A 19,916-nucleotide genomic window follows, 5' to 3' on the forward strand; every position below is an offset into this window, starting at 1 on the left:
GAGACTTGTCAAATAAGCTACTATAAAAAATTGGGAGTGATTTGAGATTTCTACATAAAATTTTGAGGAGCATGAAGTTAGGATGCTCAACTACTTGATCTTCTCCCATGTATTACACAAAGTAAGCATATAATACTTTCAATAAAAAAATCATAAAAAAAAATTAATAGAAAAAGACTTTTCAACGAGTGTTGCCGCACATTTCTAAAACCCCTTGCATTTTATACAATTGAAAATAAGAAATGGACTTATACAAGGTTTCATCATTCTTCTTAGTAATGATGTCGCTATGTGCATTTCCTTGTTAGCTTTACTTTTTAAACTTCCTGCAAAAGAATGTAAATGAAGAGAATCTCTTCAAATATGAACTCCTAATTTTCTGAACATTGTGCACTAAGAAATTTTAAGAAACCTTCGTTTCTGAGACCGTGGGCACTGCATTTAGAGCTTCATAAATTGCAGAGGCCCTGTTTCCCAATTTCAGTCTTCTACACCTATGTCCACACTCATCGGCTGAGCAACATCTGTAGGCGTGCAGGCATTCTTTTGCTCAGTCAACTCGGTGGCAGTGGCAGCCATTGGCATGGCATCTGTTATGCAAAGAGGTGAAAGAAATCCATTGTGCTGTGCCTTCAGAAAGGAGTCTTTTTCAAGTAAAAGTTGCCGGCGATTCAAATGGTTCCGCCCTATTAAGGAAAGCCGCCTGCAACTAATGTAAAGCCGTTCTACATTTTGGGCGTCGACGGTTCTGTCGAAGGAAACGATGTCCCCTGGATGAGGTTTAATGGCAAGGACGAAGTTTTTCCAGCCCTGGGTGAATACGTAGCTCTGCTTCCTTCTCCAGTAGGAATACCGAAACCGCCATTCTTTCCCCGCTCTATCTTGGAATGTGAGCAATACTCCTCTATCTTTTGTATTTGTATCCAGAGGAAAATATTTCTCCGCTTGATATTGGGGAATCACAAAGCGACTCAGCTTTCCCAAATAACTGCCAGTGACAGCTTTTTCAAACATGTGTTCTCTATGCAAATCTTTTTCTTCCTACATTCAACGATTAATGTCAATTACTTTATGCTCCAGTCAAGTTAATCATCACACATACAATTTAATACATATTAAGCAGCAGCAAACCTGAGGACAAAGTTGTTGAAGTAATCGTATGTGTTCTCTATGCAAATCTTTTTCTTCCTACATTCAACGATTAATGTCAATTACTTTATGCTCCAGTCAAGTTAATCATCACACATACAATTTCATACATATTAAGCAGCAGCAAACCTGAGGACAAAGTTGTTGAAGTAATCGTAGGGTTTTCCATTCGCCTGTTTTTTCGATGGTTACTATAAAACCCTTTCTTACTGTACCATCTGACACTATCGGAATCCAATTGGATATCCCATATCGCATCTTGATTATTTTTTCTTCGTCAGTGACTACAACAGCAGCAATATATATCCCTCTTCCTATATAAGCCACCATCCCGTCCATAAGAGGAATCTTCAGATTTTTTCGGCAATCTTTCCCTTTAAATACACTTTCGACCAACGAAACAATGATAATTGCACTAGTTTGTTCTGTCACAGGAACCACTAACTCTGTCTTGGAATCACTAAGAATTTCAGTAACTGTGCCATCACGCCCAACAAATGAAGACAACACATTGAATTGCTGTAGAACGCTCTCCGCATCAACATTTGATTCCCAAATACAACTAGTAACTCCTGACGGTATTTTCTGAATTGACATAAAGGCTAATTAGTCTAATGAATATATAACAGTAAACTTTAAAAAGAGATACAACTAACAATATGTAGACTGCTCTCCTATCAAAACGTCACACTAACGGAAGTATAATACCTGCCACATTTGAATACATCCCCATATAGCTATAGTGCCAGCTGAAAGATGTAGATATTTCAGTCCTTGCAACTCTTCAATACCTTTGATCTTCTGCAACTTCGAACATCCATCAATGGTGATTCTCTCTAAGCAGCATAGACATGCAGAACATGGAAACTCTTCTACTCTTGTGTTTAATTTTCTATCCTTTAAATAATTCTGTGTGGCTGCGATTCTTAAATCCACTTGGAATAAACTTTCCAAGAATTCAAGATGGAGAGATTTAATGCTGACAAGGTAACGTCCACTTATGGAAACCTTAGAAATAAGTTTTACATTCCTTATATCTATCTTTTCAAGGCTGACAATTCGAGGCTCAGTGCTAGTCTCGAAACTCAATTCCCCGCTTAATGTGAAATCCCTCAAAACCAAACTTCTAAGATTAGTGAGTTTTCTGAGTGAGTTTGAGAAGAACATCCCGTCGATTTTCATGGAATTATTCCATTCTGTTCCGTTCCATTCTTCTCTTCCTGCTAGGACTAAATTTTCTAAATGACTCAAGACTCCCAATGAATTTGGAAACTCTTGCAAGTTTGTTCCGTCAAGGACAAGCTCTTTTAACTGCAAAGGGACCTGAAATTTGAAACTAATTTGTGTTAAAAACTTCTTCTCCAATTCTAAATAATAGTCAAAAAAATAGGTACTTCAAGAACACACTCTATATCATATCATCGTTAACACTTTATAAAAGAAAATATTACCTGTTGATCACTCTGCCACAAACTTCGGAGACATCCATGGGAAATTTTTAAATAGTGCAAACTTTGGAGAGGAATCCACGAAGGAATAGTTAGTGAGGAAGGCATGCTTGACATAATTTCTTCCCCTTCAATATTTTCATGCTCATCCAGCTTTTCCAACATACTTAAGTCAAGCTCAAGCCACAACAAAGCAGTTGTTGGACCCTCACAATCATTTAAATTACCTAAAAAACATCTGAACTGAAGATTGGTGTGCTGATCAAAAATGGAATTGAGACACCTGAAACTACGTCCATTGATCCCACCAAGTATGTTCTCGAATCCCTTTTCTTCCTGCATTTCAGGTTGAAGCCAGTCAGAAAAAACAACAATCAAGCTACATAAACACATTTGTTTTAATACCATAAAGTGGACTACAAACTTGCGAGGGGATACAAACCTGAGAACGAAGATGATGCCAACGCCATAGTCGACCAGGATTGCTCAATTCAGCTGCAATTTCTCTGCCGAGATCCTGGATGTGGTTATGCATTCTCAAAAGGGGAATGTTTTCGGAGTCAAATCCATTCCAGTAAGTCCTTCCCACTTGAACTTCAACAAGACACTTATCAATTAAGATCTGAAGTGTGTGCTCAGCCCTCCACCCTGATGCTTCCCATATTCTTAAAGCCATATGACGAGATTTGTTTACGAAAAAGCATGCAACGTCCATAAATACCTGCTTTTGCTCAGCATCAAGGGAATCAAAGCTTATTTTAAGTGTCTGCATTATATCTTGAGGTAGAGTTTTCCTCACTTTATCCAATACTAGTTTCCAATAATGCATATCAGTACTACCAAAAACAAGTCCACCCAACACCTGCAGAGATAGAGGCAAACCCCCACACTCTTTCACAAAGCTTTCAACCAAATCTTCATATCCCCTGGCTGGATATGGTTGGCGGAAAGCGTGACAACAGAAGAGCTCTGTGCTATGATGGACATTCATTTCTTTCATCTTATAGCAAGAATTAATCCCTGCTTTTATCAGAACTCTCTCATCACGGGTTGTGACAATTATCAAACTACGAGAATTATTGACCAAAAGATCCGTGACCAATAAGGCACTCAACTGGTCCATGTGATCTATATCGTCTATAACAATTAAGAAGCTCACAAAAGGGTTGCTCGCCAGACGAGATCTAAGATAACTCCATCCATCAGGAACACTGTCAAACTCACGATTTTCCTGCACCAGATCCTTAAGAAGCTTTGTTTGCAAAGAAGTCAGCTTACAGTTGCACGCTGCTTCTCGCACCTCAAACAAAAAACATGATCCACTAAATTCTGAACGCTTTTGGTTGAACAATTCTTTGACAAGGGTGGTCTTACCAGACCCACCCATACCATATATGCCAATCACTTTATCTTTGTCCTCCATACTCTGCCAGCATGTCCTTTCAAAGTCTTCAACCAATTCTTCAATTCCAGTAGGATACCTTGCAACTTCTAAAGATCTTGTCTTTTCTACCTCTCTTTGGACAGCAGACACTACAATATTACATAGTGTCTCAATATTGCTGAATTTCGCAATGAAACATTAAAAACAATAATTTCATTACATCTGGCCAGATTAAAATCGAAAAATTTTGTGGGAGGGAAATATTTTGAAGAATTTGTTAAAAGAAAAATTCTTACTCGTTATTTGGGTTGAATTCGCAGCCAGAGATGTATGAAACACAGCGGAGGGCTCCTTTCCAGCTGTCAAGTTTGTCGAGATACCTACGCTTCTCTGTGTGGTAATTAAACGAATCAGCATACACTCCCTTTTCTACGTATCTGAGGTCGGAAGGTGGAACATCATAGAATATTGGAATGATCTTTCTTTTCGTTTGTAACATTAGAGCAAGCTCCGCTAAACACCAAACGGATTCTGCATACCTTCTAGAAAAAATGGGAATTTGTACTGATGCAGAGTAAATGGCGTTCTGAATTGTGGAAGGAAACAAATCACCCAACTCCATCTCTTTGCAATCAAGAAACGTTCGGATTCCCGCCATTTCAAGAGAATTATAAAGTTCAAGAGCCAGGGTTTCTTTGACATCAGGGCCTCGGTGGTTAATGAAAACATCATAAAGTTTAGGGGATGCAGATGATCGTATCTTTTCTCCTCGATAAAACATTTCACCGATAGAGTCATCTTCCACATTTAATTTGCTAGCCGAGGTAGGCGAAGCCATGAATGGGGAATGAAACTCGACTGACACAGAAAATTGCAACTCACATTGAATCGATTTATAAAAGTAGCACTGCATACAAATTGGTGACAAAGTTGTTTGCTCTGTACCTGCTAGCTGTTTCTCGGAGAAGTCAAGGTAATTACGACATTATGGCTGGATTCACACGCGCTATACTACTTGGTAAGAAGTGGACATTCTGAACTGTTTATAGGTACATCTAGCAGTCAAAATCTGAAGTCGTTAGTAAATCATATTATAAGATCAAGTATGCAATCATAGGTGATACCGTCTGCTCTACGCCTAATATCACTCTCTACGTAGACGTTTCAAAATTCAAACACCTCTTTAATAGCATTAGCAATCCGTTATTTTCAGTTTGCGCTGGTCAACCCAATAACAAACAAATTGAAGTCCAATCTAGAAGGTAGCTCTATTTATACGTGTCTCCGGAGGAATCTACATAAGGTATTTTAGGTTCTTAAGTTACCATAAATTATTGTTATTGTTATACGCCATCATCGATGAGTACAGAAATTTTTAATTACGTAAAACTGAAATTTATTTAGTATAAATGTTTATAAATACTTTTTAATTAGAAAGATTATAAGTTTTTTTTAGACAATAAAAATAAAAGTCAATGAAATCATAAAAAAATAGCTTTTCCATATTAAAAAATAAATAAAAATTTAATGATTATGTCATATAAATTTATTTTTTTAAAGAATATAGAATGTTTTTATAATTTATGAAGTCGATTGACTTAAGAAATTGATTGGGTTGAATATATTTGAAATAAAAATAATTTAGAAACCTCTTCAAAAATGAACTCCACTTTCCTAAACATTGTGCACTAAGAAATTTTAAGAAACCTTCATTTATGAGACACTGGGCACTGCATTTAGAGCTTAATTGATTGGGTTGAAGACATTTTAAGTAAAAATAATTTAATGAACTCCACTTTCCTGACCATTGTGCCCTAAGAAATTTTAATTTCCTGAGCATTGTGTCCTGAGAAATTTTAAGAAACCTTTGTTTATGATACCGTGGGCACTGCATTTAGAGTGATCAGAAGAATTTTTGAATTGTGTATATTTTTTTTTAGTTTAGTTTATCTATATGTTAGTATTTTGCAATTTTGAAGGTCTTAAGGGCATTTTTAGCCCCTGCCACCGGCGAAAGAGCATAGCTGAAAGCTGTGGGTCTACATCTCTTGGAGACCTTTCCAACGAGATCAACGGCTCGTAGTTTCGAGTCCCGAGTAGAAAGTTATGTCTACTTGAAGTTGGGATAAATTTTCATATAGTTTTTTTAAAATTTCGTAGTTTTTAGATTTTATTATGTAATAAACAAATGTGACTGTTGGGCTTCGATTCTCAAGAGGTCTCTGTGACCCTTGGAATCTCATGAACTTACATATGTTGGATTTTCGAATGAAATAGATTACTTTTTGGCTTGCTTCAATTTGATGATTTCTGATTCTTGTAAATAGAATTTACAATACCGCAGATTCAAGTGTTGTCATCCGAATCCATAATTCGGATCATAGAGCTTCATAAATTGCAGAGGCTCTGTTTCCCAATTTCACTCTCCTACACCTATGCCAACACTCATCGGCTGAGCAACTTCTGTAGGCGTGCAGGCATTCTTTTGCTCAGTCAACTCGGTGGCAGTGGCAGCCATTGGAATGGCATCAGTTATGCAAAGAGGTGAAAGAAATCCACTGTGCTGTAACTCCAGAAAGGAGTCTTTTTTAACTAAAAATTGTCGGCGACTCGAATGTTTCCCGCCCTATTAAGGGAAGCCGCCTGCAACTAATGTAAAGCCGTTCTACATTTTAGGCATCGACGGTTCTGTCGAAGGAAACGATATATTCTGGAAGAGATTTACTGGCACTGACGAAGTTTTACCAGCCCTGGGTGAACACGTAGCTCTGCTTCCTTCTCCAGTACGAACACCGAAACCGCCATTCTTTCCCCGCTCTGTCTTGGAATGTGAGCAACACTCCTCTATCTTTTGCATTTGTATCCAGATGAAAATACTTCTCCGCTTGATATTGGGGAATCACAAAACGACTCAGCTTTCCCAAATCACTACCAGTGACAGCTTTTTCAAACATGTGTTCTCTATGCAAATCTTAATTTTTCCTACATTCAACGATGAATGTCAATTCTTTTATGCTCCAGTCAAGTTAATCATCACACATACAATTTATGAATATTGAGCAGCAGCAAACCTGAGAAAAAAGTTGTTGAAGTAATCGTAGGGTTTTCCATTCGCCTCTTTTTTCGATGGTTACTATAAAGCCCTTTCTTACTGTACCATCTGACACTATCGGAATCCAATTGGATATCCCATATCGCATCTTTATTATTTTTTCTTCGTCAGTGACTACAACAGCAGCAATATATATCCCTCTTCCTATATAAGCCACCATCCAGTCCATAAGAGAAATCTTCAAAAAAATTCGGCAATCTTTCCCTTTAAATACACTTTCGACTAACATAAGTATGATAATTGCACTAGTTTGTTCTGTCACAGGAACCACTAACTCTATCCTGGAATCACTAAGAATTTCGGTAATTGTGCCATCTCGCCCAACAAATGAAGACGACACATTGAATTGCTGTAGAATGCTCTCCACATCAACATTTGATTCCCAACTACAACTAGTAACTCCTGACAGTATTCTCTGAATTGATATAGAGACTAATTAGTCTAGTGAATATATAACAGTAAAGTAAAAAAAGAGATACAACTAACAATATGTAAACTGCTTTCCTATCAAAACGTCACACTAACGGAAGTATAATACCTGCCACATTTGAATAAATCCCCACATAGCTACATTGCCAGCTGAAAGATGTAGATATTTCAGTCCTTCCAACTCTTCAATACCTTTGATCTTCTGCAACTTCGAACATCCATCAATGGTGATTCTTTCTAAGCAGCATAGCATGCAGAACATGGAAACTCTTCTACTCTTGTGTTTGATTTTCCATCCTTTAAATAATTCTGTGTGGCTGCGATTCTTAAATCCACTTGGAATAAACTTTCCAAGGATTCAAGATAGAGAGATTTAATGCTAACAAAATAATGTCCACTGATTGAAACCTTAGACATAAGTTTTACATTCCTTATATCTATCTTCAAGGCTTACAATTCGAGGCTCCATGCTAGTCTCGAAACTCAATTCCCCACTTAATGTGAAATCCTAAAAACCAAACTTCTAAGATTAGCGAGTTTTCTGAGTGAGTTTGAGAAGAATATCCCGTCGATTTTCATGGAATTATTTCATTCTATTCCGTTCAATTCTTCTTTTCCTGCTAGGACTAAATTTTCTAAATGACTCTACATTCCCAATGAATTTGGAAACTCTTCCAAGTTTGTTCCGTCAAGGACAAGCTCTTTTAGCTGCAAAGGGGCCTGAGATTTGAAACTAATTTGTGTAAAAAAAAACTTCTCCAATTCTAAATAATGGTCACAAAATAGCTACTTTGAGAACGCACTCTATATCATACCGTCATTAACACTTTACAAAAGAAAATATTACCTGTTGGTCAGTCTGCCACAAACTTCGGAGACATCCATGGGAAATTTTTAAATAGTGCAAACTTTTGAGAGGAACCCATGAAGGAATAGTTAGTGAGGAAGTTATGCTTGACATAACTTCTTCCCCTTCAATATTTTCATGCTCATCCAACTTTTCCAACATACTTAAGTCAAGTTCAAGCCACAGCAAAGCAGGTGTTGGACCCTTACAATCATTTAAATTACCTAAAAAATATCTAAATTGAAGAGACGTGTTGGTCAGAAATGGAATTGAGACACCTGAAACTACGACCATTGATCCCGACAAGTATGTTCTCGAATCCCTTTTCTTCCTGCATTTGAGGATGAAGCTAAAATTTCGTCATGCCCCAATCAGAAAAAATCAACAATCAAGCTATATAAACCATTTGTTTTTGTAGTGTCCTAAATTGTACCCAGTGCATTTATGACACTTGGACACTTGTGCATGACGCCTAAGACACTTATGATGACCCTATAATCAAAATTGCAACATTGTCATCATAGGACATTCATCCCAAAGATCATTGTTTAGCCCTGTCAGCCCTTTGGGACCTATTACTGACAGACGTCAGCGCGATGCGGGGACGTCCCGAAAAACGGTCGGATTTTAAAAGTGATGGTGACTCCGATGCGCGCCAACGTGTGTCCTTTGGCCCACATCGTGCCATAACAGCTCTCCGCACTTGTTTTGAATTAAAAACCCTTTCCAACTCATTTGGGGGGGTTCCCACTTTGGGTTCTTGGCTCTTGATCTTTGCACTCTCTCAAGCCCTCTTTGGCAAGCTCTTGGCTCATGCAACATCAACATCAAAAGCAAGCTATCGATACCAACATCAAGCTTCCCGACCTCATGGTGGCTTCTTACCAATTCATTTATCAAGTGGACTTCATCACGCTCGCGATGCCAAATATCAAGGAGAGTTTGATTTCCAAACTTACTCTCTCTATTTCACTTTCATGCAATGAGTCCTTTGCATTAATAACTTTATTTACCAATATTCCAATATTTATTTGCATGCAATAGGAATTAGATTTCTTTTTGCATCTATTTACCAATTTACAAATTTGTTCCAAGTTATCTATTTTTCAATCTATACCAATCTGGCTGTCCGTGGCGGTGGAAACACCCAAGCGGGGGTCTGACTGAGGCAGGCCACTATACAGCCCCAACATTTTCTCCCTTTTCTGTGTGCGCAGGTATAGGTTTGACCCAACACTTGGACTCTGGGATTTATCGTTTTCTGGACGTACAAATGGCAGCGCAGCGCGCTGCCGTCCTAAACCCGAGAGCTTCCCAAGTTCCCTATTTTCTCTATCCTTTCTGCTTCATATTTCCGTTTAAGCGGTTCACAGATTATTTCACCCATATTCTATACATTCTATATTTATTCCTTCGTAGTTCGTTAGCTCGTTAGATAGTTAGTAGTTTAGTTAATTATGTTTTTGTTCTGTGTTATGTCTGTAAGAACCAGGCATCTTTGTCTAGCTTTGTGTTTTGTCCACCTAGGACACTAGCGCACCGCGCTGCAATCCGCAATCCACACTGCAGTCTTGGGCCCACCCTATTGTCTCGGTTACAGAACCTTGCAGAGTTCGTCAGAGGTTCGTCTCAATTCTCTGACAGATCCAAAGCATTCCTTTTGCTCCTCGCTCAGCATTGCGCCTATTCGAAGAGGTAATCGAACGGATAATTTGTCCTTGGGGATTCATCTTTCCTAAGGTGGCAAATTCCATCCATTACATTTTGGTGAATCTGACCTGAAAGGTCTAGATGTCGGGTCTCTTCCTTTCAGAGTTTAATGCCTTTGATAAGGCATTTTCAAAAGATGATTTTGATATGTTGGATGAAGTCTTAGACGATTTCCTTGATGCACCTCCTCCAAAAAGGAGTGCAAAGGATGAGTCGCCTTCCTCAACATCCTCATGCGAAGAAAAAGCATCCGTGAATGTCATTGTCGTCTCCGCAGCCCCTCAAAGGCCTAAGAGACCTTTCATTCATGTGACAGCGGCTAGTCCTTTCCCCAAGAAGGTTAAGTCCATTAATGGAAAGCCTTTCAAAGGAGGAACTTCCGACCTATATGCCAGATTTATGCAATCTAGACAGTCTTCTTATTACACCATTGCACACACGTATAACACTCGTAATAACAAGCAAGTTCTCGGACAACAATAACAAATTTCTTTACCACCTTCTCAACCGACTCTTCCTAAGGCACCTTAGCCGACAGACAAGCGACCGAGTGATTATGATCTTATCGAGCAACTTAAGGTTACTCCAGCTAAGATCTCACTATGGGATTTGCTTCAAACCGCCTTGGTATACCAAGGTATGTTGCAGGAAGCTTTGCATAAGATCTTGCTACCTTCCTCTGCGAGACCAACTAATGTGAATGCGTTGATGGATCATATTCGTGCGGATTTGCCAAATATTACTTTCTATCCGCATGAACTTCCACCTCCTGATGTGAGGAATCTAGCGGATCCTTTGATGATTATTGTCCATGTGAATGGTGTGGATATCAGACGAACTCTAATTGATACTAGATCTACACTTAATGTTTGCAGATTGGACTTGCTACCAAAGATCAAAGTAGATCCGAAATCTGTGGCAGCGTCCTCTATGTACATTCGAGGTTTTGACAACTATGGAAAAACCATTGTAGGAACTGTCATACTGTCCTTGAAGGTTGGACCAATAACCATTCCAACCCTTGTGCATGTTATGCCAGGTCCTTTATCATACAACCTTCTTCTAGGTAGAACTTGGCTTCATGCCTTGGGAGCTATCTCCTCTACGCTTCATGAAGCGGTGAAGTTTGTAGCTGATAACCGGGTTGTCACAGTTAGAGCTGACCCTGAGGCTATGCAGTTATGTCAAATTGCCGCAGTGGGTTAGGCTTCTGCTACACCCTCATTTCATAATTGGTTACCAAGCTTATCTTCTTCGGTGATAACTTCTGCTTCTGCCACCTCCCCTAAAAAGGAAGAGTGTAAGAAAGAAGAGATCCCTAAGGAAGTCACTAAAAAGGAGAAGTCATCTGAGTCTCTCACGATTGACACTCCTAAAACGGAAACGCTAGAGCCGCCCCCTAAGCAACGATCTCCAGTAAAGTTGTCTTCTCCATCGAAAGTCAATGCATGCTTAGGCGATGACTGGGGCTCTTTGGAATTCACTGATTCCCACGTTGGTGAATACAAAGTAGATCCTGTCCACTTGAGTTTTCCAAAGATAGCATTCACTTCGGCTACGAAGGATGATTATGCATCCATAAAGTCGGGTGATGCTTACCATGTGGATCATCTTTTCTATACCAAACCACCATCAAGGAAGGAGCTTCAAGAGATCTATGGTCCTAGATACAAGTTGGTCTCTCAACTTGGGTACGATGTAAGGGGTTGTGGGCCTAATGAGCAAGGCATTCGGATCCCTTTAGAGGCTGAACCTCGCCACCACAACACTGGACTAGGGCATCGTCATATGAGATGAAAGGCAAAACCATGGTTGACATTCAACATGATATCGGTCAATCCCCTGCCTTTGGAGCTTGTCCTTCCAGAACTCATTGATACTAGTGCATCGTCTGCTGAGATTCCTTTGGACTTATTCCCTTCGGAAGAATCCTTGAAGGAATTTCTAGGTGTCTACGAGGAGCTGCCCTCTTATCACCATAAACGCCGATTCCCATATTGCTTGAATGCTCAAGCCTACTTTGGAGAATCTGCTGCACAGGGGGCACCTCTTTCCCGTAATGAAGAGCAAATATTTGTTTCTCATCCAGACGACAGTAATGCGCTCCTACGCAGGGAGATTACTGATGTTGTCATGAGTGATAAGGCTCCTGATAAAGTTATAAAGATTGGGAAGTGCTTGTCCCCTGAAGAATCGAAAGAATATTCCGAGTTGTTACACCAATTCCCTGACATCTTTGCTTGGTCTTATGAAGAGATGCCTGGCATCGATGAGTCAATTGTGGTACACAACATTGTGCTTAGTCCTGATGCTAAGCCGATGAAACAAAAGATTCGAAAGATGAATCCTAAGGTGGCCTTGTTGGTCAAGACCGAGATAGAGAAGCTCTTTAAAGCTGGCTTTATCCGGCCTATTGACTACTCGCCTTGGATCTCGAACATTGTACCGGTGAGCAAACCTGATGGGAGAATCCGCATTTGCATCGACTTTCGGGATGTGAATAAGGCATCTCTCAAAGATGACTTTCCCCTCCCGAATATTGATATGATCGTCGATTCGACCGCAGGGTATGCTTTGCTTTCATTAATGGACGGCTTCTCGAGTTATAATCAAATCTGCATTAACCCGGAAGATCAATATAAGACCGCCTTCACGACCCCATGGGGGACCTTTTGCTATGTCGTCATGTCGTTTGGGTTGAAGAACGCGGGAGCAACCTATCAACAAGCCATTACTTTGATCTTCCATGATTTCATCCATAAGATCTTAGAAGATTATGTCGATGAAATTTTGGTAAAATCCCTAGCACGAGGAACGCATGTTGAAAATCTACATATGGTCTTTGAAAGACTTCTGTTATATAAAATGAGACTAAACCCTCTTAAGTGTGTCTTCGATGTTGACGCAGGGAAACTCTTGGGGCTTATCATCTCTCACCGAGGAATTGAAATAGATACAGATAAGATTGATGCTATTGTCAACATGCCTCCACCTAGAAACATCTCTCAACTTCGTAGTCTGCAAGGGAAAATCCAAGCCATCCGTCGATTTGTGGCGCAACTGGTTGATCGGACTCTCCCTTTCACACGATTGCTAAAGAAGGATGTTCACTTTAAATGGAATGAAGACTGTCAAAAGGCTTTCGATTCCATCAAGGATTACTTGGCTAATCCTCCTATCTTGATGCCAGCTATGTTTGATAAACCTTTCTTCCTATACATCTCCATTACATCTCATGCTCTAGCAACATTGCTAGCTCAGCGTGATGATGAAGGCCGAGAGAGAGTTGTCTATTACGTTAGTCGTACATTGATAGATAATGAGACCTGATATTCTGCCATAGAGAAACAATGCTTAGCTCTTGTGTTCGCGACCCAGAAGCTAAGACATTACATTCTCCATGCAAAAACACAGGTCATTGCCAAAAATGACATCCTTAAGCACCTTTTTGCTAAATCTGATCTTTCAGGACAGTTGGCTAAATGGGTAATGCTGCTCTCTAAATTTGACCTGAAGTTCATCTCTCAAAAGTCATTTAAGGGATAGGTTATCGCTGATCAGTTGGCCAACGCTCCCTCAAGCAAATCTTTTCCTACCCTAGACCTCTTCTCCGACGAGGACGTCTTGATCATTGATCAAGACCCTGTATGGGACATGTATTTTGACGATTCAAGATGTCAACCTGGTTCCGGAGCAAGTGCAGTCTTTGTTTCACTTGAAAGAAAACTGGTTCCCCTTTTGTTCCGCTTGGAATTTCATTGCACCAATAACATCGCCGAGTACGAGGCCTTGATTGCAGGACTCTATGTCGCGATTGCCATGGGTGTGAAACATATTCGCATCCATGGAGATTCCAAACTCATTGTAAATCAAGTGACAGGTGCTTATCACGTGAAACAGCTGAAGTTGTCTCAATATAAGATTTAGTTCAAACTATACTGAAACAATTCGCTACTTACATGATCGATAGCATCCCCCGGAGAGAAAATCGTCACGCAGATGCAATGGTAAGCGCGACTTCCCTTGTAGGCCTTGATTTTGGCCAAGATGAGTACCGTTTTGTGGTGCAAGTCCTTCGCTCCCTGGTTGTTTCAGATAGCGCATATCAAGACAATCTCATATGTGCTCATCTCTACTCAGGAGAATAGTTTGCACATATATTCAATTATCTAAAGACCGGAAGCTTTCCCGAAGACGCTAGTAAAAGTTCACGTGCGAATTCGGAAATTAGCTACCTGTTATATCCTCTTATCTGACATATTATACAGAAGATCATATAATGGTCTTCTTTTGCAATGTTTAACAAAAGCTGAGATCCATGTGGCCCTTCAGGAAGCCCACTCGGGTTCTGGAGGTGGTCATTTTGGTGGTAAATCTTTGGTGCACAAACTTATTCATATGGGGTACTATTGGCAAACGATGGAGCAAGAATCCTTCGCTTTTGTTAAGAAATGCCCTCAATGTCAACAACACAACTTGATTCGAGCCCCCGCACAAGAGCTCCATAGTCAAGTCTCTCTGTGGCCTTTTTCAGACCTAGGGAATAGATATTATTGGTAAAATATCTCCTCCATCGTCTAAAGGTCATATCTTCATTGTTACCGCCTTAGATTACTTCACGAAGTGGGTCGAAGCAGTACCACTACGTTCGACTACCGCTGACATGATTTGTGGTTTTATCATGGATAACATCATTTCTTGATTGGGTATACCTACTACCCTCATTTCTGATAATGGTACGCCATTTAAGAACAAGGAGGTCAAGCAGTTCCTCGAAAAGTTCCACATTTAGCATCGTTTTTCCACTCCTTACTATCCACAGTCCAACGGTCAAGCGGAAGCATCTAACAAAACCATCGAGCAAATCTTACGCAAGACTGTCACTAAGCATGGTAAGGATTGGCATTCCCAACTGATTTATGCGTTATGGGCCTATCACACGAGTGTCCGTACAGCTACAGGAACGACGCCCTCTGCAAACACAAAATGATTTTGCATCAGTACCTCATCATATCAAAAATCTCTATCTATGCATATGAATATCAAAAGAAGTGAAAGTACATAAACAGAAAATAGCATATGCATACCAGGATCACCTGCCTGCCAATCTGGATCTTGCAAAAGAGCCCTACTACTGGACCCCTCCGTGCCAACTGCGGCGACTGTTGGTGGCACAGCCGATGTTGCTGGGAGCACGACCGGTCTATCTGGACTCGTGCTCCTCGCCCACCGTCGTTGGCTTGGTCTATCGTCCTCCACCTTCGACAAGCCCTCGGACTCGTCCTCTCCCAACACCCCCGCATCTCCTCTTGCTGCGTCTGGTGGGAAGATCAGTGTTGGGGCAACTCTCTCCCACCACTCCACAAAGTCGACACCGACTCCGACATTGTCTATATCCAGCTATGGATCGATGTCGTCATCGTCACTATCTTCTCAGTTGTCCTGCACGTCCCCGATGGTGGGAGGAGGCTAGTCCTGGGGTCTCAAAGCGCTCCTGGCAAATCGTGCATAGGTAGGAGGAATGGGTGGCATTGTTTGCACCTGCCCGAACTGCCTCATGCATTGGTGCCAGTAGTATGGCATGACCATGTAGTCCTACTGCCCGAGTAAGAATCGGTCTCTCTACATCCGCGGTAGTTGTAGTCAGTCTGGGACCCAGACCCCCATCTCTCGATAAGGATGCTAGACAATGTCGTCGACCCCAAGTTGGTCGAATGTGAAGCGCCAGAAGGTTAGGTCTCCTGTGCGCCACACTCCGCATCGTAGAGGATGGCGTGTGCCCGCAACATGTCCAAGGGCATTGGCATTGAAAATCCTACAAGTCGGGTGCACGTGATGTGCTCGAAGGCCCATACTTGTAGTAGAGTGCACGCAGTTAGACTGTGATACTCATGGTGCACGTACCGTGAAAGCTCATAATAGTATAAATGAGCCAACATGTTGTGGCCCCACGCGTATACAATCTGGCTCTCCATCTCTCTAATCAATGGCACAAACCCTACTGCCAGCTCCGATCCTCGGCCATCTGTCAGGACCCGTAGTGCTACGGTCGCTATCATGATGCGCCGGACAAGGGGAATGACGACTCGACCCTGGCCTAATGCTCACAAGTACACATGCCCTGTGTTGTCCATCCACCGACCTAAGGCCCACTCATGTTGAGCGATGAGCTCTCGTTGCGACAGGATTGTTGTGGTGACTTGCTCCCCTCTAATGGGAAGCCGCAGAATCCGGTAGACGTCTACTAACGTCACATTCATCTCCCCCGTGGGTAGGTGAAACGACATGGTATCAACATCCCAGCGCTCCATCAGTGCCCACAGCATGGGGGCATGGAACTGGAACTCAAGGAGCATATACGTCCACCATAAGTCGACCTTGTGCAGTAGTCGTCGCTCGGCCTGTGTGAGATCCTCTAATCTGTCTCGCAAAGTCTGCAACAGATGCCCCGCAGTGTGCTCCTGCATCTCGAGCAATCTCTGCACATGCGAACAACAGAAAAATATTTCATCAATTTCCTTCCTCATCATTTTCGGTGGACGCCAGCGTGCCCAGAAGACGGCATCGCATCTTCTACACGGCAGCGTCCAGAAGGGATGATAGCGCGTCCTCCGTACGCCAGCGCTCATATGGGACAGATGCACATTGGCAGGACGAAAGCACGTCCTCTGGACGCCTGCGTTGCGGTCCTGCGAAAAATCCTCAAGACACATAAAACGACAAAACTGAGTATGACTCAAAGCATACCTGGTCGAGCTCCTCGCCCTGCTCGACTGCGGCGTGAAGCTCCTCAATCATACTCTCCCTAAGCTCCCATTTGCGAGGCATTTTCGCTTTGGCTCTATACAATTCTGAGCTCGAATGCCTACAGTGAATAGTAAAAATGATCCTTCCATGGGCCCACTTTTGAGTTTATAGGCTAAATTTTCGTCCAAAATGGCTTCCGCCTTCTTTCGAACAATTCTGGCTTGTTTTCCTTCCTGTTTTCCCCACTTAGCTGGGGGCAAAACATGAGGGGGCACATACTCGCCTACATCTGATTGTTCACTTCTTTCTGGACTAATGCTTCTTAATCATTCTTCTCGCCTAAGTAGCTTCCTTCGTTTTTCGTGCTGACACATTTGGTTGTTCTGCAGCACGTTCTTTGTCTTTTCAAATGCTACATTTTCTTTGCAAAAACTTGGGGGCATCGTTCGTGATCGCGGCCCTGACTTCTGCGACTCCCACAACGTCTCTGAAGTGCATTTATTGCTATGGCCACATTTATTGCGCTGCGTGAGCTTGGTAAATGTCCTCTAAAGTACTTTAGTGGAACTGATCCCTGAGGCTGATCAGTCCACTAAAGTGGGAGCAAAATGTAGTGTCCTAAATTGTACCCGGTGCATTTATGACACTTGTGCATGACGCCTAAGGCACTTATAATGACCCTATGATCGAAATTGCAACACCCTGTTAGCCCTTTGGGACCTATTCCCGACAGATGTCAATGCGACGCGGGGACGTCCCGAAAAACGGTCGGATTTTAAAAGTGTCGGTGACTCAGATGCACGTCGACGCGTGTCCTTTGGCCTGCGTCATGTCGTAACGGCTCTCCGCACTTGTTTTGAATTAAAAACCCTTTCCAACTCATTTAGGGGGGTTCCCACTTTGGGTTCTTGGCTCTTGATCTTTGCGCTCTCTCAAACTCTCTCAAAAGCTCTCTTTGGCAAGCTCTTGGCTCATGCAACATCAACATCAAAAGCAAGCTATCAATACCAACATCAAGCTTCCCAACCTCGTGGTAGCTTCTTACCAATTCGTCTATCAAGTGGGCGTCATCACGCTCGTAGTGCCAAATATCAAGGAGAGTTTGATTTCCAAACTTACTCTCTTTATTTCACTTTCATGCAATGAGTCCTTTGCATTAATAAGTGTATTTACCAATATTCCAATATTTATTTGCATACAATAGGAATTAGATTTCTTTTTGCATCTATTTACCAATTTACCAATTTGTTCCAATTTATCTATTTTTCAATCTATACCAATCTGGCTATCTGTGGCGAGGGAAACACCTAAGCAAGGGTCTGACTGAGGCAAGCCCCTATACAACCCCAACATTTTCCCCCTTTTTCTGTGTGCGCAGGTACAGGTTTGACCTAGCACTTGGACTCTGGGATTTATCATTTTTTGGACGTACAGACGACAGCGCAATGCGCTAGCGTCCACACACAACGTTGGCGTCCTAAACCCGAGAGCTTCCCAGGTTCCCTATTTGCTCTATCCTTTTTGCTTCATATTTCCGTTTAAGTGGTTCACAAATTATTTCATCCATATTCTGTACATTCTATATTTATTCATTCATAGTTGGTTAGCTCGTTAGATAGTTAGTAGTTTAGTTAATTTTGTTTTTGTTTTGTGTTTTGTCCGTAAGAACCAGGCATCTTTGTCTAGCTCTGTGTTCTATCCACCTAGAACACTAGCGCACCACGCTGCAGTTCGCAATTCACGCTGCAGTCTTGGGCCTGCACTATTGTCTCAGTTACAGAACCTTGCAGAGTTCGTCAAAGGTTTGTCTCAGTTCTCTGACAGATCCAGAGCATTCCTTCTGCTGCTGGCTCAACGTTGCGCCTGTTCGAAGAGGCAATCAAACGAATAATTTGTCCTTGGGGATTCATCTTTCCTAAGGTGGCAAATTCCATCCATTACAGTTTTAATACCATAAAGTGGACTCAAAATTTGCATTGGGAAACAAACCTAAGAACGAAGATGATGCCAATGCCATAGGCGACCAAGACTACTTGATTCAACTACAATTTTTCTGCCAAGATCCTGGATGTGGTTATGCATTCTCAAAATAGGAATGTTTTTGAAGTCAAATCCATTCCAGTAAGTCCTTCCCACTTGAACTTCAACAAGACACTTGTCAATTCAGATCTGAAGTGTGTGCTCAGCCTTCCACCCTAATGCTTCCCATATTCTTAAAGCCATATGACAAGATTTGTTGACAAAAAAAGCATGCAACGTCCATAAATACCCGCTTTTGCTCAGCATCAAGGGAATCAAAGCTTATTCTAAGTGTTTGCATTGTATCTTGGGGTAGAGTTTTCCTCACTTTATCCAATACTAGTTTCCAATAATGCTTATCGGTACTACCAAAAGCAAGTCCACCTACTACCTACAAAGACAGAGGCAAACCCCCACACTCTTTCACCAAGATTTCAACCAAATCTTCATATCCCCTAGTTGGATATGGTTGGTGGAAGGCATGACAACAAAATAGCTTTGAGCTATGTGTTGACTTGGTCAGCACCTCCTTCGGGATTCGTGACATGTGCTTCCTCCCGCCTCCTGTGGATCCTTGTCTTTGGTCGCTCTCTCGTTCGTTGACAACTCGAGCTTTTGGCGTAATGGTAGCGGTGATTTCCAACAATTGGTATCAGAGCATTGGGTTACAAGTTCGAATCCCAGGAGGCCTCCTTCATTCTGTCGGTGTGGAACCCTCAGTCGATGCTAAGGGGCAGTCAGTGCTGAGGGGGAGATTGTTGGCTTGGTCAGCACCTCCTTCGGGATTCGCAACATGTGCTTCCTCCCGCCTCTTGTGGATCCTTGTCTCTGGCTGCTCTCCCGTTCGTTGACAGCTCGAGTTTTTGGCGTAACGGCAGCAGTGATTCCAACACTATGATGGACATTCATTTCTTTCATCTTATAGCAAGAATTAATTCCTACTTTTATCAGAGCTCTCTCATCACAGGTTGTGACAATTATCAAACTTCGAGAATTATTGACCAAAAGATCCCTAACCAGTAAGTCATTCAACCAGTCCAAGTGATCTATATCATCTATAACAATTAAAAA

General features: G+C 41.6%; 1 protein-coding gene across 4 annotated transcripts; it reads right to left on the reverse strand.

Annotated features, from left to right (window-relative positions):
• Nucleotides 1-201: 201 nt before the first annotated feature.
• On the reverse strand, nt 202-15,898 carry LOC131065106 (TMV resistance protein N). Of its 4 annotated transcripts, none has more exons than XM_057999512.2 (7): nt 4,278-15,897; nt 3,040-4,114; nt 2,601-2,933; nt 1,858-2,472; nt 1,279-1,734; nt 1,132-1,188; nt 202-1,041 (listed from the first exon to the last, which is right to left on the reverse strand). In XM_057999512.2, the coding sequence occupies exons 1-7, from the start codon at nt 4,892-4,894 to the stop codon at nt 481-483; spliced, it is 3,714 nt and encodes a 1,237-aa protein (XP_057855495.2). In that variant the 5' UTR covers nt 4,895-15,897; the 3' UTR covers nt 202-480. The 4 variants fall into 4 exon arrangements, with proteins under 4 accessions (XP_057855495.2, XP_057855494.2, XP_057855497.2 ...); XM_057999511.2 differs by having other exon boundaries at nt 3,040-4,159; XM_057999514.2 differs by having other exon boundaries at nt 3,040-4,130; nt 4,278-4,545.
• Between the last annotated feature and the right edge of the window lie 4,018 nt (nt 15,899-19,916).

The sequence above is a fragment of the Cryptomeria japonica genome, chromosome 11 (genome assembly GCF_030272615.1).
Source record: "Cryptomeria japonica chromosome 11, Sugi_1.0, whole genome shotgun sequence".
NCBI lineage: Eukaryota > Viridiplantae > Streptophyta > Pinopsida > Cupressales > Cupressaceae > Cryptomeria > Cryptomeria japonica.